The 27,902-nt window shown below is 38.2% G+C and overlaps 1 protein-coding gene across 2 annotated transcripts; it reads right to left on the bottom strand.

Moving 5' to 3' along the window:
* jazf1b (JAZF zinc finger 1b) lies at positions 1-27,850 on the bottom strand. Of its 2 annotated transcripts, none has more exons than XM_048153256.1 (5): positions 27,594-27,850; positions 13,296-13,368; positions 9,557-9,753; positions 8,531-8,700; positions 1-2,091 (listed from the first exon to the last, which is right to left on the bottom strand). In XM_048153256.1, the coding sequence occupies exons 1-5, from the start codon at positions 27,706-27,708 to the stop codon at positions 1,915-1,917; spliced, it is 732 nt and encodes a 243-aa protein (XP_048009213.1). In that variant the 5' UTR covers positions 27,709-27,850; the 3' UTR covers positions 1-1,914. The 2 variants fall into 2 exon arrangements, with proteins under 2 accessions (XP_048009213.1, XP_048009214.1); XM_048153257.1 differs by lacking the exon at positions 27,594-27,850 and adding an exon at positions 13,542-15,100.
* Positions 27,851-27,902: the final 52 nt, after the last annotated feature.

A 27,902-nucleotide genomic window follows, 5' to 3' on the forward strand; every position in this document is an offset into this window, starting at 1 on the left:
TTAAACAGATCAAAGGCCATTTTAATATTTAAAATGTAACCAGGTTTACATTTACGAAGCAGCTTTTTTTTTTTTTTGAATTTTGAATTTTGTTGCAGAAAATGTCACCAGCTCCAAAACAACAACTGGTGTCTGACTTCATTACATGTAGGAACATTGTTGTCCAGAAACTTAAGAAAATATAATTTAAATCACTCACATTGAGACAATACAATAAGTACACAATATATCAAATACTTCCCTCTATACTGGCAGTGTAATACTGTTACAATGTTGCATCTAAACCGACACTGCAATTCCAACAACATTAACGTCCATGCAGTGATGTCATAATGAGTGATTGGCAGGCCCTGATCTGGCTGTGATCTCTGGAGGGTCTGGCAACTCTATACCACCCACAAGTCCAAAAACAAGTCAAGTACCTTTCCAATTCAAATGTATGAGTCCACACTTGAATATCTTTGGGTTGGCTGTAACTATACATCTTCCCAATGACAGGTTAGGGGTATAAAGGTCACACGGACAACACCAGAGACGAGTCAGAATCAGGGCGAATACGCAATCTCAATCACTTGGCTACACATATACTGTACTGGAATGCTGTGGTGTACCACAATTCAAGGCAACCAGTTTCAATAATCTCACATCTAATAAGCACACTGGAGGTATAGCAAAAGAATGAATTCCCTTAGCTAGAAAAAAGAAGAAGAAGAAGAAAAACCTTAGAAGCAGAAACCTCCAAAGTGCCATATTAGTCCTTTGAATTTCGCAGCTGATTTGCAGACAACGTACTGCAACATCAGACTTGTTGGCAATACAAAATGCCCTAAACAGGTTGGCAACTGGTCACTACAAAGTGCTTTATGTTCTTCACCAGATCGCCTAAAGATCGCTGTGGAGTTCTAGAACGCTCCAGAGGCTCTAGAACACTCCGGCCACAGCGGACCCGGGAAGCGTGTAACAGCCTACTCTAAAATACTAACAGATAAGTCGGGCAGGATTATGGTTGTGAAATGCTGGCGATTTGTCACCTGAGAGTCATTTGGTGCTTTTCTGAGATTAACAGAAAGGGGGAAAGCACTACGGAAAAACTGCACATCCATAATCGATCCACATCGTCATCTCTGAAGTTCGGATGAAAATATACAAAATAAAACTTAGGAATAAAGTATAGAATTTAGATCTGACTATGAAAGCTAATAGAATATAGTTATATACACAATCTGTAGCTATGAATGTTGCTTATATGGGGTAGATATTGTTACATTTCAAACATTCAGACTTTTCAAGGCTTTCCTGTCTTTCAGTTTCTCACAAAGTGATCAACGTCACGCTGAATCGTCACTTTTCTTCCGTTCGGCGAGAGGCTGGTTATCTAATCGCGCTTCTCTCCTTTCCAAACATATCATCAGTCTTTTACAATAAGCACCTTGCATAAAAAATAAGACAAGGAACATAAAAAGAATTATAGCGAATGTGCAAAAATACAAAACTGTGAACTCTAATAATAAGCAATAGAAACAATACAAAATGAAAAAAAAAAAAAAAAAAAAAATTAAAGCATGCAATTCAGAGTGTAGTGTTTTGAAGGATGGTTGAATCAAATCCTCCTCATGGAGGTACAGAATGATACAGGGATTCAGGGAGTCTTCCTTCAGGAAGAGGAATATAAAAAGATTAAAGTTTCCTCCTCATGAGGAGTGGAATGAAAAGGGAAAATGGAGTCTTACTCTTAAAAGAGTAAAATAGAGTATATTTTTTGGATGTCCTCCAAAAATCTGAGGACAAGACGGATCAGCCATAGCTGCTGGTGTGGATGGATATGGAACTGTTCAGTTTGTATTGTATGTACATGTGTGTGGATGCGTTTTGTATTTTACATGTGTGTGTGTGCATGTGTGATGTTGGCACTCTCTACTGCTGCATCTTGCGGATGATGTCCGCAGAGACGGGCGGGTGGAAGTTGATGGTGTGGTGTCGAAGCCCCTGAGAGCTTTTGTAACTTTTACCACACCGGCACTTAAAGGGCTTGCGAACGCGGATCTGTGTGCGGTGGCCGTTCTTGGCGTGGTACTTGATACCATTCACATTCTGCAAAAGAGAAAAGCAGAAAACAGAGAATCATCTAGTATCCACAGCAGATATTCACGATAATTGACTGCAGGAAAAATTCAACAATTCAAGTAATTTTTCATTGACCCACAAAACTGTATTTTAAATTTTAAATGAATTAATACTAAATATTTATAATATATAAACTACTACTTGAAGGTTTGAGGTCAATAAGATTTTTTAAAGAAATTAATACTTTTATTAAACTGATCAAAAGTGACAGTAAAGACATTTATAATCTTACAAAAGATTTCTAATTCAAATAAATGCTGTTTTTTTTTTGTTTGTTTTTTTTTACTTTCTATTCATCAATGAATACTGAAAAAAATGTATGAGTTTCCAAAAAATATTAACTGCTTTCAACACTGATAACAATAAGAAATGTTTCTTGAGCAGCAAATCAGCATATTAGAATGATTTCTGAAGGATCATGTGACGCTGAAGAATGAAAATGTAACTTTTATTTTATTTTTTTGCTAATATGGGATGAAACTTGGTGACTTCTATCGCATTAGCTATGTGAACACACAAAAAATTCAAGGGCATGATTCGAATATGTCAAAAATGAATGAATGCAATTAGAAATTAATGGGAAATACAAAAAAATACCAAAACTCAGAGAAACTTTTGGTGGTACAAACTACAAATCAGCCACTGTACAAAAAAAAAGTGCACAGCAATGAAGGGGTGACACTCCAAAATGTCAAGAGTGCAAAATAGACAAGAAGTTCCAATCAACTAAAGATGTTAAAAATCTGCCTGAAAGAGGACGAGTGTCTAAATCGTCCTAATGCGTGGTGAGGAGGAAAGTTTGAGTGGCCAAAGACTCTCCAAGGATCACAGCTGGAGAATTGCAGAGATTAGTTGAGTCTTCAGTCTCAGAAAGCCTAAAAAAATATCAAAAGCACCTACATCCCCACAAGTTGTTCGGTGTAGTTTCAAGAAAAATCCTCTGCTCTCATCCAGAAACAATCCCCAGCATATTCAGTTGTCAGTCAAGACTGGAACTTCAAACGGGACCGGCTTCTATGGTCAGATGAAACTAAAAAAATAGCTTTTTGGCAGCAAACCCACCAGATGGGTTTGGTGCACACATGGATAAAAAGTACCCCATGCCCACGGTTAAATATACTGCTGGATCTTTAATGTTGTTGGCCTATTTTTCTGCTGGAGGTCCTGGACATCTTGTTCAGATACATGGTATCATGGATTCTATCAAATACCAACAGATAAAAATTCAAAACTTGACCGCTTCAGCTAGAAATCCAGTAATGGCCCGTGGTTGGATCTTCCATCAGGACAATGATCCAAAACAAACATCAAAACAACACAAAAATGTGTCACTGAGCAAAAAATGAAGCTTCTGCCATGGTCTTCCTAGTCCCCTGACCTGAACCCTAAAGAAAATGAGTGAAGTGAACTGAAGAGAAGAAGCACTACCATGGAGCTGGAATCTGAAGGATCTGGAGATATTCTGCATGAAGGAATGGTCTCTGATCTCTTGTCAGGTGTTCTCCAAACTCATCAGGCATTATAGAAGAAGAGTGAGAGCTGTTTTCTTGGCAAAAGGAGGTTGCAAAAAGTATTGAATAAAAGGATTTTGTAGGATTTCTAATCAGGAAGTGAAAAGAATCCACATTAAAAGTTCTTTTAGCCAATGGAATGGTTTTGAGGTCCAATTCCAGGGAGGAACTGACAGAATTGTTCATGAAAACGGCACAGAGAGCACATCTGCAGCCTACGCTGTGCAAACAAATGTTGTTTTACAATCCAATTCAATTATCACAAGTTTTAAATTCTGTATTGACATTATAACATCATTTATCAATAATATGATCTGTGACTAAAAATGCACTTTAATAATTCCAGACATATAAAACATCCAGTGTTGTGTGAAATCATGAAGAAACCCGTCAGCTGTTTGACAGAGGTGGAGACCAGACACTGACTGAAGCCAAATAAACCCACATCTAACAGTACATCTGAACATGCAAAGACACCCTCATGGCTGTCATCATCCATTTCCTCTCTCTCTTATTGAATGCAGCTCTCACAGGCTGCACATCATTTATCTCAGCAGCCAGAACCAGATGGCAGTGGAAAATCTCATAAAACACACAGGCTTTGCAGTGGACTGCATGTATGTCTTAAAAATGTACGTCAAGCTACCAGTCTTGTCCATAAGACAGCTCTTAGTGTTAATAAACTCTTTGACGGCTAAACAATGAGAGGCCAGCATTCACTGTTTGATCATATTTGTGCCACTGGTGATTGGTACTGTTTATAGATACAGATGTGTGCTGTAAACTTGCTTTTTAGAGAATGAAATCCTAATAAACAGGTTTAAATAATGGCAATACATTAATCTTCAAATATGCATTAAAATAATAAGAAAGAATATTTTAAATAAAATATATTAAAAATATATTACAAATGATTTAAATAAATTCTAATAAAAAGTTATAAAATATATTTACTTTTTAATAAAAATAATTCTATAAAAATTATATTAAAATATATCAGTGGTTCCCAGACTTTTTCTGTCTGGTCCCCCTTTTGTAGAGAAAAAATATTTTCAAGTCCTGCATGCAGCCACATAAAGACACTCTCAGACATGAACTTACTTGCAAAATCCTATAGGATTTATTTCAAACATTGCAATTAATAAAGTACTATAACTTCTCAATATCCAGGTTATATAAGGTAATATAAGGTTCTCTTCGTGTTTGTGATGTTAAGTCTCAAAGTGATGTCTTGTTCGGGTTCATACTGTCAGAAGCTAATACAGTATTTTGAGCATTCAGCATCACTGATTATAACTGCTTTTGACACCTTGTTTTGGTAGTTGTGACGTTTGAAGTAGATGCATCGTCTGTTACTCCACAATAAGTCATCTTGAGGTTATAAAATATGTAAAATTAATATTTTGTGTTTAATTACTTACTTTTGTGGTAAGTAGGCACATAATAAGCGGGATAATTTCGCAGTATGGTCTTGTATCACCCTAAAGAGGTTTATTTTGCATAACCTGCTGACTTTACACTATTCCTTAGCCTTGCCACTCCCCCCTTTTTATAACTTCCATAGACTTTAAACAAAATGATGGACCATGCACCTTCACATTCTACCATTGTTGAAAAGTGAAGCCGCTGTGGTGAGAAATCAAGTCCCCTCTGGAATCAGGTCAACGGACTTTTAATGTGTAGTATTTTTAGCGACGAGAATGCTTTTTGTGTGCCAAAAAAACAAGATAACGACTTTTCAACAATATCTCATGATGGCTGATTTCAAAACACTTCTTCGGAGCTTTACAAATCTTTTTTTTCGAATTAGTGATTTGGATCTCCTATCAAACGGCTACACTGCTAAATCATGTGACTTTGGCGCTCCGAACCACTGATTCGATTCGTAAAGCTTCAAAGCTTCATGAAGCAGTGTTTTGAAATCGGCCATCACTAGATATTGTTGAAAAGTCTTATTTTGTTTTTTTGGCACACAAAAAGTATTCTCGTCGCTTTATAATATTAAGGTAGAACCACCGAACTCACATGAACTGATTTAAATATGTTTTTAGTACCTCTATGGATTTTGAGAGGTTCAGTGGCTTTGCTCTCAATTGAGGCCTCACTGAGCCATCGGATTTCATCACATTATTTTAATTTGTGTTCTGAAGATGAACGAAGGTCTTACGGGTGTGGAACGACATGAGGGTGAGTAATAAATGACAGAATTTTCATTTTTGGGTGAACTAACCCTTTAATGTAATCATCATCATGCAATAGTGAAATAGGTTATAATTAGTCAAGATATCACAATAACAACTTTTAATCAGGCATTACCGCCTGGGTCCTAAAGGAGACCCGATTCCTGGGGGGAACACGATTTCTCATGACACCACCAATGTCCAAATATGGCATTGACATCTTGGAGCCCGAGCCTGTGCAGTAGTGAACTCGGAGCGCAGTAGTTAGCATGAAGTGGGGTTGCGGTATCAAAGCCCCACCCACACTCACGCAGAATCGGTTAGTACAGTTTACTGCAGAACAACTCATTATGTTGGTGTGAAATAAGCAGTTATGGAAATGTAGAAATTCAAGTTAAAGCTCCAATCTCCTCCTGAAAATCCTGAAAAAGTTTGTTGGTGGCTCAGAGAAGCTGTCAATCTCAGCTGTCAATCAAGACGTCAAACCCCCGGATTTATACCGTAGCATCAAATAACTAACTAAAACCATACTTATTTAAAAAACGAACACTCGAACTTACATCAGCATGATAAAAACTACCTATAATGACAGAAACCATCTTTGGAAAAAATTATTTAAAGTGTAATTTGATTGTTTATTTTGTCTCACGTCCCATTAAAGGTGCCACTGAACGTTTTTTTTACAAGATGTAATATAATGCTGTGTTCACACCAAACGCGAATAGAGCGTCTGGCGCGAATGATTTTAATGTTAAGTCAATGTAAAGACGCGTTTACGCGCGTCTGGAGGTCTCGCGGCGCGAATGAGGCGTTTAGCGCCAGCGCGGAAGACGCAAATTCGCCTCATTCGCGCGTCTAGTTCCCGCGAATTGAGCGTTTTGTGCGAATGGTGCTTTTTGTGCATTTAGCGTTTGACGCGAATTCGCGTCTGACGCCCGAGTTGAAAAATTTGAACTTTGGCGTAAATTCGCGCCGCGTTAACCAATCAGGAGCCTGCTTGCTGCTGTGGCGGCAGGCCCGCCCGGAGTCACTCATTCAAAATGGAGGAACGACTGATATTATCAGTGAGCAGTCACCCAGAGATTTATGACACAAGTTCATACTTCAGACAGGAATAAAAAGGACCTCGCTTGGAAGAGTGTCGGTGAGGAGATTGGGCTACCTGTTAAGTTGTAAATACACATTTTACTTTTGAGTCACGTACAAGTTTATCGACCCGCGGCCTTCCCGCGACGCTGACCCCTATGCCGCTGTTCTGCTCTCCAGAGCAAATACAAAGCGGTAGCTCTCTCGATGAACGCACGATCAACATCAGCCATCTTGCAAACAGACAACTGCCTAGCACTTGCCCCTCCCACAAGAAGCGGATTTCGCCTCGGACGCGCGTCAATTTCGCTTCAAACGCTTGTTTTTTTACGCGCGTCTATTTCGCTCTAGACGCGCGAATGCATTCAAAATGTTCAAGCGGCAAACTAGATGCGGTAGACGCGAATTTGCCGTTCCATTCGCGTTTGGTGTGAACGCAGCATAAGTCTAAGGTGTCCCCTGAATGTGTCTGTTAAGTTTCAGCTCAAAATACTCCATAGATTTTTTTTTTTTTTTTTAACTGCCTATTTTGGGGCATCATTAACTATGCACCAATTCAGGGGCTGCTGGCCCTTTAAATCTCATGCTCCCTGCCCATCGAGCTTGCGACTCTATAATACAGTGCATTTACAAAGTTCACACAGCTAATATAACCCTCAAATGGATCTTTACAAGATGTTCGTCATGTATGCTGCATGCATGCTTCGGGTCATGTGAGTATAGTATTTATTTGGGTGTTTATATTTGATTCTGAACGAGTTTGATGGTACTCCATGGCTAAAGCTAACATTACACACTGTTGGAGAGATTTATAAAGAATGAAGTTGTGTTTATGAATTATACAGACTGCAAGTGTTTAAAAATGAAAATAGCGACGGCTCTTGCCTCCGTGAATACAGTAATAAATGATGGTAACTTTAACCACATTTAACAGTACATTAGCAACATGCTAACGAAACATTTAGAAAGACAATTTACAAATATCACTAAAAATATCATGATATCATGGATCATGTCAGTTATTATTGCTCCATCTGCCATTTTTCGCTGTTGTTCTTGCTTGCTTACCTAATCTGATGATTCTGCTGTGCACAGATCCAGACGTTACTGGCTGCCCTTGTCTAATGCCTTTCATAATGTTGGGAACATGGGCTGGCATATGCAAATATTAGGGGCGTACACCCCGACTGTTACGTAACAGTCGGTATTATGTTGAGATTTGCCTGTTTTTCGGAGGTCTTTTAAACAAATGAGATTTATATAAGAAGGAGGAAACAATGGAGTTTGAAACTCACTGTATGTCTTTTCCATGTACTGAACACTTGTTATTCAAATATGCCGAGGTAAATTCAATTTTTTTATCTAGGGCACCTTTAAATTAAAAAGAGGGTGGGGTTTATGACCTATACTGCAGCCAGCCACCTGGGGGCAATCGAAATGCTTTGGCTTCACTTTTCAGGACTAGTGCGGCACACTTGATAACTTCGGGCCCCCCTAAGGATCGCGCCCCCAGTATGGGAATTACTGATTTAAATTATTTTAAATTATCAGGATTTCTCTAGTCTTAAGGATCATCCACAAATATACATTGAACAGACACTTGAAACCATTTATTTGAAGTCCTTTTACCTTGTATCTCTTTTTGCATCCAGGCACGGGACATGCAAAGGGTTTCTCATCACCGCCATTCATGCACATGGAACTGAGGATGGATTCAGAACTAATGGCACTTTCGGTGGTCCATGACTCGTCACTGTCGGACTCTTCGTATTCTGCTTCCTCCTCATCATACTCACTGCCTGAGAGTACATAGCAAGGAATCATTTAGTAATTGATCATGTTATGGAACAGTCAATCTTACTAGGCTACATATTTAACCACTACACCACCAGAAAACAGCACTTCCCATCATCCACCACAGCAGAAATACAAAAGCTTTAAAGTCGGCATGAAACAGAAGTCGTCTTCTCTTCCCTATTGTGATGTATATATGAGTGAAACGGCTTCTACAAGAAAAAAAATGTAGGGCGAGACTTGATTTAATCCATCAGGAATGGATGGTTTTGCTTTTTCTGTGATCTCATGTGAGTGACAGGTTGTCCCGAACTCGTGCCAGTAAACATGTGATTTCATTTTTTGATGGTGACTTTAAGGCAAACTGGTACAGTAATCTTTCTCACAGTCCTCATCAGAATACTGTGCCCAGCCAGCAAAGCATTTGCATTTTATGAGAAAGAATCTGGAAGGCATAAGAAGGTCTAAGGGTTAATGCACAGTAATAGTATGATACCAGCAATTTGGAGACTATTTAGTTTGTGTTCCAAACCCACACAAATAAAATGCCTAAAACATCTAATTGTGGCAGAGAGAGCACATGTTGCTCGAGAGAAGGCCATGGGAAACAGCAGCTATGAAAAAAAAACTGTGTGACTCAAAATGTGATTATTTTATTATCTATTACAACACAGCATCAAACAAGCATGGCAGGTTTATTGCAGTTATTACCCAAAATTCATCTTTCTAGGAAACATAATAAGCATAAAACAAACATAAAAGCTGTTACAGATAACGTATATGTGTATGGAAGTACGTTTACAGAGTCAGTCAGACACACAGCCGGAATAAAAAGCAGGAGTGTGTGTTTGATGGGACTACCTGTGGGGGTGCTGCTCCTGAATGAAGACGAGGGCGTGATGGGCGGGGTCACGGGCGGGGTGAGGTTGCCGCTATTGTGGCGGGGGGGCGTGGCCACGCTGTTGCGTGAAAGGCTGCCCGTCAGTGAGAGTGACAGCTTCGGCTGAACTTTCTTCTTCAGAGATTCATGCTCCCGCCGCGCTGCATCTGTCATAAACCTAAAGAGAGAAGTGAACTTTATTACACGAAACTCTTAGTCTGATTTACACAAAACAAGGATGTAGTACTTAAATGAAACGTGTAACGTAAAAGCCACAAATTGATCTAGCCATACACAAAGTAGCACATTTGGCATCTTCAGTGTTCCCACACTTTTTGATTAATTCATTTCCATGACTTTTCTAGGTGTTTGTGATTACATAAAGAAAAAATAAATAAATAAGTACACAAAGAATTTTCCAGACAATTAAAATTTATATATAAAAAAATATGTATATATATATATATATATATTCACTCACTACAAAAAGTTCGATATTTCCAGCCCTGTATCTGTCCACTCTAACTGAAAGAAAAATACCTTGACAAGATACAGACAGTAAACACAACGTAACAATGAAAATGAGTTGGCACAGGAATACATGGCTGTTAACTGAAAAAGCTTGGGGCAAAAATGAAGCTTGTATTTCACATGCATCAGGTTCAGCAAAACCAATGGAAAGTATTTTAACCAATACATAAGCCGATATGTCAAAATTTGACAGTATAAAAAAACCACTAGCACAGCACAGGTTAATCATCATGTTTTAATTAATTTAATTAATAATGAATATTTTTTGCATTAATATGTTATGTTTATATGTTTTAGTAAATGTTGATTAATGTACACTACTGGGGTCAGTCAGTTTTTTTAAAAACAAATTAATACTTTTATTCAGCAATGATACAATACATTCATCAAAAGTAACAGTAAAGACATTTATAATTTTACAAACGATTTCTATCTCAAATACATGCTGTTCTTATAAACTTTTAATTCATCAAAGAATCTTGAAAGAAACATCACAGTTTCCCAAAAAAAAAATATATATATATATTTCTTCATCTCCAGATCAGCATATTAGTATGATTTCTGAAGGATCATGTGACACTGAAGACTGGAGTAATGATGAAAACTACATAAAGTACATTTTAAATATATTATTTAAAATATTAAATATTTATTTTTTAAAAATGTAATAATATTACTGTTTTTACTGTATTTATGTTCAAATAAATGCAGCCTTGGTGAGCATCAGAAAACATTTTTGAATGGTAGTGTATGTATCAGACGGGTATCCTTGCTTTTAACACCATTTTTAAGAGTCTGTTTCAAGTTAAAACTGGTTCAACTTTAATAAACTTGTTTTGAGACATCTGCATTCTGTTCCATTCGATCAGATGCACTCCATCTTTCTGTTTCTGAATGCAAGAACGTCCTGTGAGGACGGCCCCTAATTCTTTCCAAACAAGGGTGATGTACTGTGTGTCCATGTATAACCGATGTGCCAACTCTAACCAACAGGACCACAAAGTGGAAATGAAATGTTTTGCAATTGTAAAAGTCTTTCATAAACATACATTGCTCTCAGTTCCAAAATACCAGGCCAACCTGCTACAGCTTACAGGTTCATCATCTGTCATATAAGTCTATATGTTGTGATTCAGCTGATTCAGTGGGGCCTAAAATCCACTTCATAACACCACGTTTGCTCCAAGTTATTTTGTTGCATTATAAAACTGTCAGTAAACGTATGTAATAAAGCATAAATGTTCACACAGACATTATTAAGGCTGGTGTGGAGTTAAAAGATTACCAGCAGAAGCCACATAAAGCAGTAATACAAGAACAAAAGTGTCTCCTCTTCGTTGCGCAAGAATTTCCACCACCATTCAGCCTATTAAAGCAGTTTAACACTGGAGCTGCTTTCTGTCTCTGAGCTCGGCGTATTCCTACACAAACCGCATTCAACAGTGTCGAGTGGAAATGAGTGTATGTGAAGAGAACATGGGTGATGGTTTGAAGTTCATTATAGCTTCATAAACTGACCAGATCCCTTAGAGTATGTAGACGAGACTTGACCACACACGGCCATTTTCCAGAAACTACAGAATCCCATTAAAGAAAATGCTGGTCTGCTCTCATATATCATGAAGAGAATCATCTTTGTTATTTGGTTGCTCAACAGTTTCAAGATTGAGAAACTTAATGCAACATATATTACTGACCCAAGTCTATTAATCACCTGATTACTCACTATTTTTCTATTTGCATAATACATAGCAAAACCCTCAGGGTTATGCATTTTTTATTTTTACTGTAATATTTTAATGTATACCATTTCATATTATGTTTTATCTTTATGTTTGTATTTTGTTTATAAAACATGTTTGTGGTGTTCCACATTGCAGTAAACAAACTAAACAAAGTTAAATTTGGCATTTGCCAAAAAGGACACCTGCTTGGCCTCAGAGTAAAGAGGAGTGTAAAATTCCTATGAAATTAAAATATTTTATTATGAAATATGAAATAAATAAATATACACACAACTTATGTACATATATATATATATTGGGGTGTAACGGTACATGCATTCATCGCAAGCCGCCACGGTACAGACATCACGGTTCGGTGCATACAGTCAGACGACGAACACAGTCAGTCACAGGCCATTCACATTCCAATCCAGAAGGGGGCGTGTGCGGTAATGCAACACTGTTTGCTAACTGTCACAACAGGAAAAAGTGCAGAAGAAGAAGAACAGACGAGTGTAATCTCTCAAACAGTGTTTCAACTGCAGAAAGACATAATTAAAACAGCTTGAGAATAATATCTCACGCAGCATTACATTTACCTCAGGCAAGTCATTTAGTGTCCACAGCATGTTCAATTCAATTCACATTTATTAGTATAGCACTTTTCACAATACTTATTATTTCAAAGCAGCTTTACAGAAAATGCATGTGTCTTTTGTGGACATATGTGGGTAATGTATTTCAGAAATGTAAATACACAAATCACACAGTTAGCTAACATAATGTATTAATTTAGTTCACCAGAGAAATGAACTCTAGAGGGGAGCATTACACTAAACTTATGCATTATATTAGCTTATTTATTCATTATATTTACTTTGCCTGTTAGTAATGTCTTAATTATTTAATATATGTTTAAATAAATTTATCATGAAAACAAGTTATGACAGTAACAGTGTAAATGATATTTCAAAAATGAATTGGAGTAGAAAAATTATTTTATAATTAAATTTAGAAGTTAATGCAAAACCTGCCTTATGTGCAATTTACATGTTTTTTGTTGTTGTTTTTTTGAGTGTTGATTATTTATCAAAAAATAAATAGCAACTGAATTTAATAGTTTGGGCTCCGTTGTTAATTTTTAACATTTTTATAGTTGTAACAATTGTAATAATATTATAGTATTAAGTATAGTGCAATTATTATAGTATGATAGTATTATAGTATAGTGCAAGTAAGGGCTCCTTGTATATAGTTTACAGCATTTGTATTGTATTTACAACATTATGTGTGTGTGTGTGTGTGTGTGTGTGTAATGTATGTACATTTATATGTGTATCTATTTATCAATCTATAGATACACGCATAAATCTCTCTCTCTCTCTCTCTCTATATATATATATATATATATATATATATATATATATATATATATATACTAATAATAACATATATAGTATTTTACCTGTTAATGTAGCTGAGGGCGACGTATGTGGGCTGCTGCAGTTCCTGTTTCTCCAACACACGAGGATCTGTATCTAAACAAAACAGAGAGATGAATAATTCACTAGACTGACAAGGATACAAACAAACACACCACAAAAAAACAGCCAAGAGCATTTTGAGGCTTTTTGGTTTTCAGTACTGTGACAATATATTCTGAACAACGATCACAATATAAAACTGTTCGGGTGACAGCAGTGTTGTTTACCTGTTTGAATCTGTGTCACCGCAGAGTCATTCTGTGGCATCAGAGTCAGTGAGTTTTTGGAAGTTTACGTGTCATTGCCAGAATGAAGCTATTACTCACTTTATTGTTAAAGTCATTGACTTTCAAACTCAATACTAGATTCTGCCACACAACATGTCCACAATCACTTGCAGATGGCAATTAACTCCATTAATCAAGTTTTTTTCATTAAACTCTACTTAGCGGCGGAATAAATCAGCACTTCTCAGAGCGTCTGCATGAGAGAGAGACTGGACTGAGCTATGGAGAGCATATCCAATGGCTGTTTGGTAAAACTCAAGACAGCCATTTGGTTAGTGTCACACCACACCACACTCAACGAGCTCTCTGCCATTCCTCCCAGATGTGCTCATTTTCTGCACACCAGGGCCACCCAGAGCAGCCTCCAACTGGATCCAAATGCCCGCACGCCATGGCAAAGATGGATTTTGTCTTTTTTTTTTAGCTATACATATTAAAGAGTCGACTTCAAAAATGAAGATATCTGTTTTGGGTCTGTTCTGTCAAAACGGCTAGTGACTCAATGCGGTCAATGCTGTCACGAAGCGTCCCTGCTGCGCCACTGTGGACTACGCTGCCACCTTGTGGCGAATGCGTATAATTTAAAATCCTTTCTTTAAATGATAGACATTAAACCTTCTAGGTTAAGTTAGCTCATTCTCTTATTGTTATTTTAAGTTCCATTCAAACACAAACCAGCTGAAACATCTCTAAACTGCGTTCCATTGCCTACAAAAATCCGCTTAACGTCCCAGCAACTGTAATGTCCCTTCTGTGGTCGGCTGTGCCCGCATACCAGCGGCTCTGCCAGGGTAATGTTTTTCAGATGCCTGTCTCTCAGGGCATTCTCCAACACCATTAACACAAGCACTGCCAAAACACGGTTTCATCTAATGAGCCTCCACTGTGCACCCCCGTGATGCGTCTCAATGCCTCTTTTTATGCTTCTGCTGTGAGTAAACACATTTCTTTCTGCCCCGTTTAACCCGAACCATATTTGTCTCAGCTCTCCGAAACCACGCGGCACCCTGGCGTGCAAGACCTGCGATTCCGGCCAGCGTGGCATCATCATCATCACACACTCCACTCCGAGGCTCTGCAGACTCTGCCACCTGGCTGTTACCATGGCGACGCCCAACGCACTCTCATGGTAATTCATAACTATCTTATGTTTTGGAGATTTAGTGGGTAAAGGTCCGGTCGCAACAACACATGTTGGGCACGAATATTCAATCAGATTTTCGCATTCGATTTGTCTATTCAGTTATGTGCCCTCATAATCCTTAATCAATATAACTTCCCCTCACACTTGCAGCCATGGCTGCGTCCCAAATGACACCTTAAACCCTCACGGTCTTCTTCTGAGGCTGCGTTCCAGTTCGGTTTTTAAATGCCCTTCCCTCGCTAACTTCACTCGGTCTCGTTGACTCGGATGTACGTCATTGCTTACGTTGCACGAGTGTCCACTTCTAGCGGAACCTTTGTATGGGCTGAACTGGAACGTCCTAAGCCCTTGATCACTTGGAATCCGCAATGGAGCTGATTCATTATTTATTTTTCCCCTTACAAAATTGTTTAATACAGCATTCTATATGTATATATGTGTGTTTTAAATGTTTAAAAAATAATTAATATATCATAGAGTTGTTTGTGGTGGGGTAAATCAAACGCGATATGCGGTAACGTCACAATCGTGTTGCATTGTGGGTTATGGAGCTGCCTGAAGTGTACATATGAAGTAGACTCGCTCCCTCGGTCAAAATCGAGGGAGCGAGGGTCTGTCCATATAAACTTCCCTTGTCCACTTCACGAAGTGGAACGCACTTCAAAATGGCGGCAGGGATTCCCCCGAGGGGAAGTGTTTAGGGAAGTTCGCGAGTGTGTGTCTAAAACCGAACTGGAACGCAGCCTGAGTCGCCCTCCGAAGTGCACTTCGGAGTGAAAACAATCATGGCCGCCATTTTGAAGGGTCGTTTCAAACCGAAGTGCTCAAAACTGGCCACTTCAAAGGGCCCTTCGGAATGAAGTATTTTGAAGGGTACAACTGATGGACACTTCGGGCCCCCATGATCCTTTGCACAGGGAAGTTGTTTAACATTACAGAATAGGTACAGAAGGTTAGGATTTTGATTTTACCTATAAATTTATGTATAGTATTTTTCTATATTACTGTAATATTTATACGAGTTAGATTTGGTACATTATTATGGTCAAAACGACATTGTACTTCAACAATAATACTTTACAGCTCCCTTTATCAGTCCATTCAAATGTTTCAAATACATAGATACAATATATTTAACGTAAAAATAACATTTTCTGATAATTTACTCACCCCCATGTCATCCAAGATGTTCATGTCTTTCTTTCTTCAGTCGAAAAGAAATGAAGGTTTTTGATGAAAACATTCCAGGATTTTTCTCCATATAGTGGACTTCAATGGAGCCCAAACGGTTGAAGGTCAAAATTACAGTTTTATTGCAGCTTCAAAGCGTTCTACACAATCCCAGACGAGAAATAAGGGTCTTATCTAGAGAAACCATCGCTCATTTTCTAAAAAGAAAATAAAAATTTTATGTTTTAACCATAAATGCTCATCTTGAACTAGCTCTCTTCTTCTTCTCTATTTGAATTCCAGCAGTGTAGACGCTGCTAAGCGTATTACTGCCCTCCACAGGTTAAAGTTTGAACTAAATTGTCATAAACAATATGCTAGTGCAAGTATATAACAATTAGTTCAAACTTTGACCTGTGGAGGGTAGTAATACACTTAGCAGTGTCTACATTTATGGTTAAAATGTATCATTTTTTTTTTTTTTTTTTTGAAAATGAGTGATATTTTCTCTAGATAAGACCCTTATTTCTCATCTGGGATCGTGTAGAACACTTTGAAGCTGCACTGAAACTGTAATTTTGACATTGAAGTCCACTATAAGGAGAATAATCCTGGAATGTTTTCATCAAAAACCTTCATTTCTTTTCGAATGAAGAGAGAAGGACAACGACATCTTGGATGACATGGGGGTGAGTAAATTATCAGGTAATTTTAATTTGAAAGTGAACTAATCCTTTAATACAAAGAGTAAACCAGGGGAAAAAAGACGAAGGCGCCTCCTTGATTGCCATGTTAAGATGACGCAGAAGTGCGTTCCAAAAAAAGGAATATTTTTGACCCCTACACCCTTCATTACTTCATCACAAGCTCTCACTCCGGAGGGTAAACCCTTTATATAGGGACAGGGATGGGCATAGGGATGAGCCCTTCCGAATGGGATGCAGGGAATGAATGGGACACCCTACGGTCTCGTGGACTTAACACGCAGCAGCCATTATAAGTCCACAAGACCGAAAGTGCACTTGAAGTTAGCCATTTGGGACGCAGCCTACATCTCGTCTCTGATGATATAATTACTGGGACTAGGGCGGGACAACCTGTCACTCACATGACATCACAGCAATAGAGTGCATCGGAGCCCGCCCCCTTTTCCAGCAGCGCTGGTTCTGGAATTTTTTTTTTTCATTCATTTTCCCCATAGGAATTTTTTAAAAAAGTCTTAGAAAAAGTTATAAGCCATGAACCAAGCCAATCAGCTAAGCAAATTTTGATTTTTTTGAAAATCTGACAAATAGACAAAGTTACAAACCTGCATACTTCACGGTTTTAGTGAGGGAAAGAACTACAATCCCATGAAGCACTGCAATTAGCATAATTGAATTAAAAATTCACCTCGCGAGCACCCTTCTGAAACCTAAAATGACAAATGGGACACCCTATGGTCTCTTGGACTTAACGTACACGCAGCAGCCATTAAGTCCACAAGGTCGAAATTGCATATGAAGTGTGCCATTTGGGACAGGACCATTTTCAACTGTCTGATTGGTGTAATTTTTGTACAGCATTATGGGTAATGTAGTTTTTCACCAGGAATGCCACTGTTAAACATGATTATTTTAAAACTAAGCTGAAATAATGCAGATTGACGGCTCCAGCAGAAGCAAATACCATGGACTCAACAACCTCGTAGCTCACAGTAGGTCTGTCTTTAAAGGTTTATAAGTTATTGTTCAAAATCAATTTCCTTATGGAGAAAATGAAGTTTTTACTTCCGGAACCAAACTGTTGTACTCTATATCAAACCACAACCATTCAAACATCCAATCAATTTCCAATTAACAAATTCACACAAATTAGCCACCAATTCACCAAAATGTAAAACAAATTGCCATTAGATTGTGTTTTGTGATGCATGAGTCAAAGTGCAGCACTGACGATGGTATTATATGGGCCAGTGTGGGGTTGGTTTCGGTCAACCATCTAAACGTCAGAGTTCTTGAAGAGCAGGTAGGATGTAGGTGTGTCGTTCTGTGTCGGTTCATTGTTTAAAGCTTTCAGCTCGGCCTGCACCTCAGCTAAAGTGTTTCATTAGCATTGATTTAACTACTGTGAGAAAGACCCCACAACTTTCTGCCATACACACACACACACACACACACACACACACACAGATCATTAGGCACGGTGCTGTTCCTACGCCAAGAAAAAGGAGTTTTGTATGTGTGCATATGACCCGTGCAGGGGAAAAGCCCCAGAAGAGGAGAAACAAGAAGAGCTGCATATAGTCACACACACATGGATCAATCCGAACACACACTCCGTAAATCACACATAGGATTGCCAAGGTTCCTTAGGGCCTGAAGTCACTAAGGGGCCCCAGAGCTGATGCCTACCAGGACCCCATTACAGGGAGAGGTGGTCCACAAGTACACAAACAGGTGGTCTACCATGGTGGTCTCTCTTTCACACACACATACACACATTATTTCACTACTGCTCAAGGACAGAAACACTTAGATCAACAGACAGTTATAGGCAATTGGTTCAGCCAATTAGCTAACGATTATCTGCATCTTCTGATAATCTCAAATTGTCTTAGTTTCCACTTGTATGAGTTTTAAAATCATCTGACAACCTTGTTCACAGATGAGCATCTGCTTTCAATAGTGATTAAAAGGGATAGTTCACCAAACCTGTGTGACTTACTTTCTTCTGTGGATCAAGCAAGAAGATATTTTGAAGAATGATTTTACACCATTTTGGTTTTACTGGACGTAAAAAAACAAAAAAAACATATTTTTTATTCCCCGAAGAAAGAATGTCAAACAGGTTTGGAACAACAGGAAAGGAAATTATGACAGAATATTCATTTTTGGGTGAACTATCCCTTTAAATGTACACAATATTGGTGAATACTTATGATTTACACATCTCATTTGTCATCATGAAGTTATATTACATATATATCTGCATTACATAAATTGGCCCTTGGTCACCCTGCTCTCTAGATATCGGTATACTGGCCATTAAAAAACATATCTGTCAACAAATAACTACATATTACCAGCAATAATATTATCTGAGTTTTGAGTTTATGAGGTTTGAATATGACAAGCAGTGTAATTTATTGATAATAACCTGACAATTATTTACATGTTATGGCTGATAACAGAAAATAGATGTGATTTAGGCATCACAACTTGATAATTTACAGTAGTAAAATAGATTTTCATTTTAAGATTTGCTAAAAATTACATTTAACATTTTTTTTAAATTAGTGTTTTAAAAATTAAGTGAACATTTGGTGACAGAAAAGGTCATCTAAATGTAAAAAATAATATGAAAAAAGTAAAAACAAATCCCCAATATCAAAAGATAAATTATAAGGTACCAATATATCTTGTATACGTAATGTGATTTAATTTATTTAAAGTGAAAACACATGTGAGATTCACACTCTTGCCACTATTTTCAGAAACTCTTGGCATTCATTGTGTAATTATGTGAATGTGTGTTTGTGTAATCTTGTACCGGCTGCATTTTTCGGGCCAGCTGGAGACCTTGGCTGTGTCCAAAATCACCCCCTATACCCTTAAATAGTGCACTATTTGAGGGGACAGCCATTTATAGTGGTGTCAAACCATAGTGGACATTATCGAGTGAGCCCATTCAATCCCACAATGCACCACAATAACGAATGTGCAACCGATGTCTGCTCAACGGCTAGAGAATACCCATAATACACTGTGACGGTCGCGCCGAATGAATTCCCATGTCTGACCAGAAAATGGCGCCTTCATTTTCTTCATGTGGCTACAGCGTAATATCATACAGATATAAATTCTTTTTTAATTAATTATTAAATTGTTTAATTAAGGTTACATAGTTTCCATGATAGAGTTCAAGACAAATCTTTTCATTACTACTGGAGCTGCCAGTTTGCTAAGTTCCAAATGATTATTAAACAGCAAAAACTATCCAATCAAACTAACCAAATTCACTCACTCGTTTTCACTCACTCTTCCGAGAGAACTATATTAGTGTAGTAATGTAGGAAATAGTGAATGAAGGTATATGGGGTGATTTCGGACACAGCCCAAGCCATTAAAGTATTCTCCACACTCTCACTCCTTTTCCCACCCACAATCCTTTTTTTTTTTACTCTATGAGACACATTAAGAGAAAAAACTCCACCTACTTTTCTTCCTCAAAGCATTATAGGAAACCATGTTGTCAATATTGTGATCTATTTATAACAGGCAGAGTGGTTGCATCCTATGTGACTAAGAGAGGATGCTTATTACCTTCAAAAAAAACGTGGAAAGATAAATCATGGTGGATTACATCAGCAGAAAAACTCCACGAACCAAACCGCACTAGTAGTTGCGGCTGCGTAACCTGTTGTCATTCAGAAGATACAATATTTAGCTGCTCCTGTGTGCATGGGTGGTCTTATACATGTGAAGATCACAACACACACACACACGTCCAAAACACACAGACACACACGTTCTAAATCAGCGGCAGCCCCCTGCCACGGTTAATCCAGGTAAAATCAGCTCTTCCTGTCATTAGCTGGCCTGTGCTGGGTTTGGATGGAGGGCTGGGAGGGAACAGGGGGTGTTGGTTTGAGGTAATTAGGTTCACCAGGTGCAGCTCTGGGGGCACCAGTCACCGCTGCTCAAATTTATTATTTCCGTTGAGATTTTTTTTTTTCTTAGGCCATTCCAGGAGCCCTCAGTGTAGTGAAGCTCAGAGAGGTTCATTGTTCAGAGGCCTGCAGATCACCCCTGTAGAGCTGACATCTTGAAAGCAGAAGACCTCTCATTTTTTTGTAGTTTTACTTGAATTAATAAAATAATAGAAGAAAAACACTGGACCTCTGTCCAACAAGGTGACATTTTTACTGTGATTAAGTCAGAGTATGTTAAAAAATAGCTTCAGCATATGGTGTAAACTGTATTTTTTATGATAGTCTCCGATCAACAGGAGGATTTAAGCTAGCTAAACACTATAGTCGCAATCAAAATAAATCTGAGCACTGTTACCCATTCAACTTCCTAAATCATCTCAACGTCATATTAACACTTTTAATGCGAAACCCTCGGAGGCCACGGCCTGCCAGTTTTAAATTCACATTTTTAAGAGCTGGAAGTCGAAAAAGAACCACATTAATTGTCACATCCAGCGAGAGTCTCGGAGGGATCTTTTCAAGGACACGTTGCTTACAGAACCCACACACACAAGTACGAACAGTAACAGGTTTAGGCACACCCCTACTTCTCTTTCCCCATATTTACATCGTTGCCTTCGTAACGTATTACAATCAAACCCTAGAGAGCACGGTAACTAACCACAAACTAGAATTTGCTTGAAGACGAGGGAAAATTCGAAGGTGATAAAATATTACAACCTTAAAACTTCACAAGCTCATTTGCTGTTAGCAATGAGGCCTATCGGCAACATTTCTCCAACCGACCTCGCAAATCTCCTCTGATAGCGTGCCATCGCCCCCTAATGGACACAAGAGCACCCTTCAATGAACCCACCTCACCCGATAGAATGTGAGCTTTGTTTAGCCGGGTGTTAATTAAAGCAGAGAATGTTTTTAGCAGCAGGTCCCCAGATGAAAAGGAAGAGAGGCCAAAATCCACCAACCCACTTTGTAATTAGCCTCGCTCCAGGCCTATGTGAGGCCATGCCAGATTTCACACCTCGCCAGGAGCAGGGCTGTGGGTGAGGGAGGGGTTTCATGGGACACTAATTGCCTCATTACTGCGCAATAAGTCACTTTAGCCACACTCTCCTTCAACTAACACCCCGGACACATGCGAGACGTGCGATCAGAGAGCAGAAGAGGTATTAAAACAAGCTCAGCTCAGGTCAGCTGCCTGGAGTTGATCAACCTCCATCTCATCCGATCAGAGAATGGGGCACCACGGTGTGTTGACACATTTAGTTTAGATGTAAACATGATGGTCCTGAGGGCAATTTAACTTAGCACATAAATCCTTCAGTGAAAATAATCTAAACAAAGGCAGGCAGGCTAAGGCTATCAGTTTTCAGAACGACAGGTTTAAGAGTGCTGAGTGGAACGGCAATGTTTTTCTAGGTCACTTTATTTTGTTAGAGCGGTGCTATTTTGTGTTGCCATTGTGGCAACCAGACCTTCATTTTGTTTCATTAAGACAAGCCTTCGCTCAAACATTCAGCCACAGCAATACCACAGCAAACACAAAAATGCAAATCAACCACAGTGGAATTTAAAGGTGCACGCAGTTTTAAAGGACGTATAGGTTTTCTGTAAAATCCGTTTTTTCCTACACGAGGCAGGTCGCCCACTCATGGAAGCCGCCATGTTGACATAACATGACCAACCGTGTTATGCAATTGGCAGACTTTCTACTACTAATAATAATAGCACTATATCTAAATATATTTGTAATTTTGCTTTCAGACATAAGCAAACCAAATGATTTAACAATAAACACCATATGCTTATTAAAGACAACAGAACATCCTCATTACAAAACCAACAACCAATAACACAAAACATTTTTGAGATTGAATCCAAGAATGTCAAAAAATAAATAACTTAACAAAAAATAATAATAATAAATAACAAAAAAAATAACTTAAAACATAAACAAAGAACTTTGCTCTGAAACAGCATCAGTTATTAAACAAATTTAATGCATCCAGGCCAGTAGGTGTCAGTATAAAGTCCATGACTGCTGACATTATTATTACAAATAAGAGCCAGATATACTTCGGCTGCGTTTAACTCCACTTTTAGACACAAGCTGCGTCTCATTTCGAAGGTTGCGTCCTCCGGAGGTCGCATTTGAAAGCTACGTACGTCATCGAGGCAGTCTCATTTAAGAAAAGTAATTACAAAAGAAGAAAGAAGAAATTACAGTATTTTACACCTCATAACAGTCAATTTTATTACTGTTACTTTTCTTAAATAAGACATCCTTGATGACGTATGCAGCCTTCAAATGCGACCTCTGGAGCACACAGTCTCCGAATGAGACACAGCTATAGAGTACCTCAGAGATTACGTGTTTTTGTATGCAAAATCCGGAAGCGAGTTAGCATTTTAGGACTTTCAGTTCCATCGCCCTAAGGTTTTTGCTAAATCGCCTGAAATAAGGTCTGTGGTTAACAAAGCTTCTAAATATTTTCACGTTTTGATCTATGACATAAAACACACCAGTTATAACCCGCCTGTGATTTTTTTAAACCTTTATTGTGTCTTAAAAACGGCGGTAGCTAACAAGTTGCTAAAAGGCACTACTTCCTTTGGCGGGGACTTTAGACGTCATCATTAAAAACGGGACATTTGGACAGCATTTCTCATAAAAACTGGATAAGTATTCATACACAGCACAGATCATAATCAGCGAGCATGTTTTTTTTAAATAAAGTTGTTTTTTAAATAAAGTTTGAGGAAGCTTGATGGTGACGTTGATCCGCGAACATGGTGTGCTGTAGTCCGTTTATAGCCTACTGTTAGCTTTTAATATCTGAGCACTTTATTTAGGCTTCAAAATGTATAAATGTTGTGTTAACTTGTAAAGATTATCTCGATAGACAAAACGTGTAAGTGTCATAACCCTTTGTTAAACACAGAGCTTATTTTTTGCGATTTTTTTTTGCGAAGTCTATGGGAAAAAATGCATAGGCTTTCGATCGAGGGAACCCCTGCGCCGCTAACTTTCAGGTTGGACTACAAAAACACATCATCCCTGAGGTACTCTATACACTTGTGAAATTCCCTAAGCACTTCCATAATAAAAAGGACATAATAAATTCATAAGTGGACATTTGTGCAAATGTAAGCAATGACATATGTCCGAGTGAACGAGATGGAGGGAAATTAGCAAGGGAAGGGCGTAAAAAAAAACTGACTTAAAATCAGCCTTACTGAGTGCACCTTTAAACATGCTTTACCATAATTTTAAATTCAGACCTGCTCATTAATCCCTCCCTGTCCACATACATATTGATCGCCATAGTAACGACACTATGTGTGGAGGTTCAGCACATCTGATATTTTTTAGCAATTAAAGTTTTGCAGATTTTACTTAATATGATAATGTCATGAATTTATTTATTTTTGGCTTTTTGCCTTTATTTGCCTCTACAAGAAGCAAAGTTGGACAGAGAGGGGGACGGGACTGGGAAAGGTCCGCAAGCCAGGACTTGAACTCGGGTCGCCCAGAGCGCAACGGCTATCAGCGGCGACTGCATATTCCAAATATTAGATCATAAAATGCAAAGTATTAATGTTAACGTTAACACTGACATTGGGCCGCTCATAGGCGCTTCTCAGCTACTATACTTAGTAATGGCCCTACTAGATAAAACTTCAGATTAATGTAGCATGACTGAACATGGTTTGTGTGGACCGCAACATTCATTGGGCCTTGTAGAGGAATAGAAAATATTGCATAGCAGTGTATATAAATCGTGCAATGAACTGGGTCAACTGCAGATGATTTTTAAGATTATATATACAGGACTTAGTATGCAAAATGTTCCCTGACTATATCTTCTGTACAATCTTTATGACCTACTTGCATGTAAAATATCTAATTTGAAAACAAGCCTTTAGCATCTGACACTTCAAACTACAGGAAGGCCTAGTTCAGATCTGAACAAAAAACTACATGTAACAATCATTTATAACATTAAAGACCACATTTGGGATGCATCGTTATTTAAATTCTATACTATTTTAACTCTATACTAATTTATATAAATAAATTAGAATATATTAATGATAAAAATATACATATAATTAGTAATAAAAATTAATAAAATAATAAAATTAATTAATAAATAATTAAAAAATGCATGAAAAAAGTAAATAATATATACAAATATGGACTGATACTGATAAATTAAAATAATCTCTAATATCTTGCTGTAACATACTGGTACTGATATATTTTATAATTCTGAAAATATTTCTGCCTAAATTTAAAGTCCTTTTTTTTTTTCTCTATAGTGATGTATATCCGAGTAAAACGTCTTCTCAAACAAGAACAAATTTTGGGCGGGTCTTGATTTTGTCAATGGGAAAATGAATAATAAATACTGCAATATTCCATAAAAAATAATCAATTTTCTGTGTAAGCCAGCACACTAAACTTTCAAAGAGTGATGCTTACATAGCAAAATTCATTCAGCGTCAGAGTCTCTGAGCTGCAGAGTGTGTTTTGAGTGTGTATAGATGGCAGAAAGCACTTCAAGCTAAAACGGTTGACTAGACTGATGATTTCCACCAGTTCTCAAGTCTGAATTCCCTCTCACAGACCAGCTGAGCTAACAGGGAATGTCAGTCAGCAGGGAAGGGGATGGGGGGGGGGGCTTTGTCTCTAGAAATCAGGTTTCTCCTTACAAATTCTCTCCATACGGGCTCCTGCCAGAGTCTATTGGACAGGTAGTTCAATGGTGTTAAATTACATCAGCAGAGTCCAGATCCAGCCCCCTTGACTGAGATATTCATCAGCACTATACAAACTATTACAAAAAATGAAAGCGATATCACAAGAGCATATGGATTATGACAGATAAGTACCCTTTTTCAGCTGTGCTCAAAGCAAATCAAGCATTCCATTTCATGCTATGCTTACATTTTTGGACTTCACTTAGAGGCCCTCAGTCATTTTATGTTTACTTTCGCTCTATTTCGGTGTATCTAACAGCCCAGAAAACAAGCGAGCACTGTTGATTTTGTGTAAAACCTTAATAACCCATTTCATTTATCACACATTTACAAGCACACATCTATACCGTTATTTCTGCATTAAGATAACCATAACACTATGGTGATTCTGCAAGGCAATACAGGCCATAAAAGGGGCTTGAACCTACACATCTGTTCTACTGGATAAGAGTTCTGCAGGCTGGGATTCAAAGGGATTCCTGACCACAGTGCAACCCCTGAATGACAACAAATCAGACCCTGATAGGCTGCAGGGCAACCTTATGACCTAGATCTGCACTTGTAAATAATAAAAACCACTATAAAGTGGGGTAAAACGTGCCTTAATGTAACCACCTGTGCTTCCGTTCCGGCATGGGACCAGAACTCAGCCAGCAGTAATACAGTATTTGTTTGGATATGCTATGGTTGGTTTATGATACAATACAGGACATTATAGAAGCCCATTTCTGGCTTGAGTTTTAATTCACTTTATTAATTACTTTATCAACTACTGTTCAAAAAAATTATATTTCAAATAAATGCTGTTCCTTCGAACCTTCTATACATCACAGAACCCTGCAAAAAAATGTATCGTGGTTTCCACAAAAATATCTTTGATAATAATAAGAAATGTTTCATGAGCACCAAATCAGCATATTAGAATGATTTCTGAAGGATCATGTGACACTGAAGACTGGAGTAATGATGCTGAAAATTCAACATTTCACGGGAATAAATGACATTTTAAAATATGAAAAAACGTTATTATGAAACTGTAATAATATTTCACAATATTGCTTTTTTTACTTCTTTTTTCAAATAAATAAGACTGTTTCAAAAACATTAAAAATATCTTACTGACCCCAAACATTTGAGCGGTAGTGTAACTCATAATTTGCAACTTTATTTCTCATATTATGTCACAAATTTGTGAGTTTTTATCTCACAGTTTATTGCAATTGTGACTTTATTTCTTGTAATTCTGACTATTTTTATAAGTATGACTTTATATTTCATAATTGGTACTCTTACAATGTGATTATTACATTATTTAGATTATGTTTCTCATAATTACAACATTATGTCTCATACTTTCAACCCTATATCTCACAGTTGTTGCATTATATTTCATAATTAAGACTTTATTTTACATAATTATGACTTTTTATCTTACAATGTGACTTATTTTAACCTTAAAAGCACAATTACTTTTATTTTTTACTCTAAGAAAATGTGTGACACTGACGTTGATGAGATAGCACTGAAATTTAAGCCATCATAGTGTTATATTTCATACAGGACATAGTAATACACCATTAATACACAAATGTACATGATTCAATAAGTTAACACCTACTTGCATAGTCAGCTGATGCTCTTATGTCACTGTTTTGTATTTTGTGCTGTGCATATGGTGCCTATTAATGCATTTTTATGTCCATCCTGATCACTGCACATCATTATTATGACGCATAATGATCATGACCACCCACACGTACCCGTTACCTTTAGCTATATTAAGGAAGCTCTTATGGTGCGTTAGGTAACACGTATTTGATCCCTTCTGAGGGACTTTAATCCGCATTATCCATGCATTTAGTGTTTATGAGCTGCTCTGAGCGGATGAGATGGATATACATCTCATCTATATACAGCAGCTCCGTGTCTGGGGGCCTTTGAAAATAGCATTCCCACTGCAATACAACCGCTTGTGTTTACATGTTAAGATCATGTACTACTTCGAAGGTGCTTAACGAACCCCAAACGAGTTCAGAACTTGTGCTATTGATACCTAAAGCGTCACGAAATCGAGCAAAACGCAGTGAAGTCCCATCGCTTCACCACACCTAGCAACAGCGCCGCTGCGACGCAGGAAGTGAGCGTGATTGTGGTGCGCGCGAGCCGGCCATTGCTGCGCGCGCTGCAGCGGCACGGATTCTATTTCCGCGAGCGCACTTACCGATGTGATTATCCTCGATGTGCACGATGAGCTCGGCCAGCGACTCGAAGTGCAGTCCGCAGCCCCCGAACTGGCAAATGTTGGAGAAGAAGGAGGCGGCGGCGATGCCTGTCATGGTCTTTGCTACATTGAAGAGCAGTAGCACGGGGCGAGCGGAAAGGGGATCGCACGCACGCACAGTCACAGGCAGGCAGACAGCGGCAGCAGCTGGAGCAGCGCAGGACGGGAGCGCGCGACGCAGCAGGAGAGAGAGGAGGGCCCACCGACACACGTCATACCTGTTGATAATAAATACCGCACTAGTCCTGC

The sequence above is a fragment of the Megalobrama amblycephala genome, linkage group LG13 (genome assembly GCF_018812025.1).
Source record: "Megalobrama amblycephala isolate DHTTF-2021 linkage group LG13, ASM1881202v1, whole genome shotgun sequence".
In the NCBI taxonomy this organism is placed as follows: Eukaryota; Metazoa; Chordata; class Actinopteri; order Cypriniformes; family Xenocyprididae; genus Megalobrama; species Megalobrama amblycephala.

Bases quoted from the DNA above. Each gene is read 5' to 3' on its own strand.
- jazf1b (XM_048153256.1), bottom strand. From the start codon at position 27,708: ATGACAGGCATCGCCGCCGCCTCCTTCTTCTCCAACATTTGCCAGTTC. The intron at 13,369-27,593 runs GTAAGTGCGCTC...TGTTTTGTTTAG, and splicing joins CATCGAGGATAATCACATCG to ATACAGATCCTCGTGTGTTG. The intron at 9,754-13,295 runs GTAAAATACTAT...TTCTCTCTTTAG, and splicing joins GCCCTCAGCTACATTAACAG to GTTTATGACAGATGCAGCGC.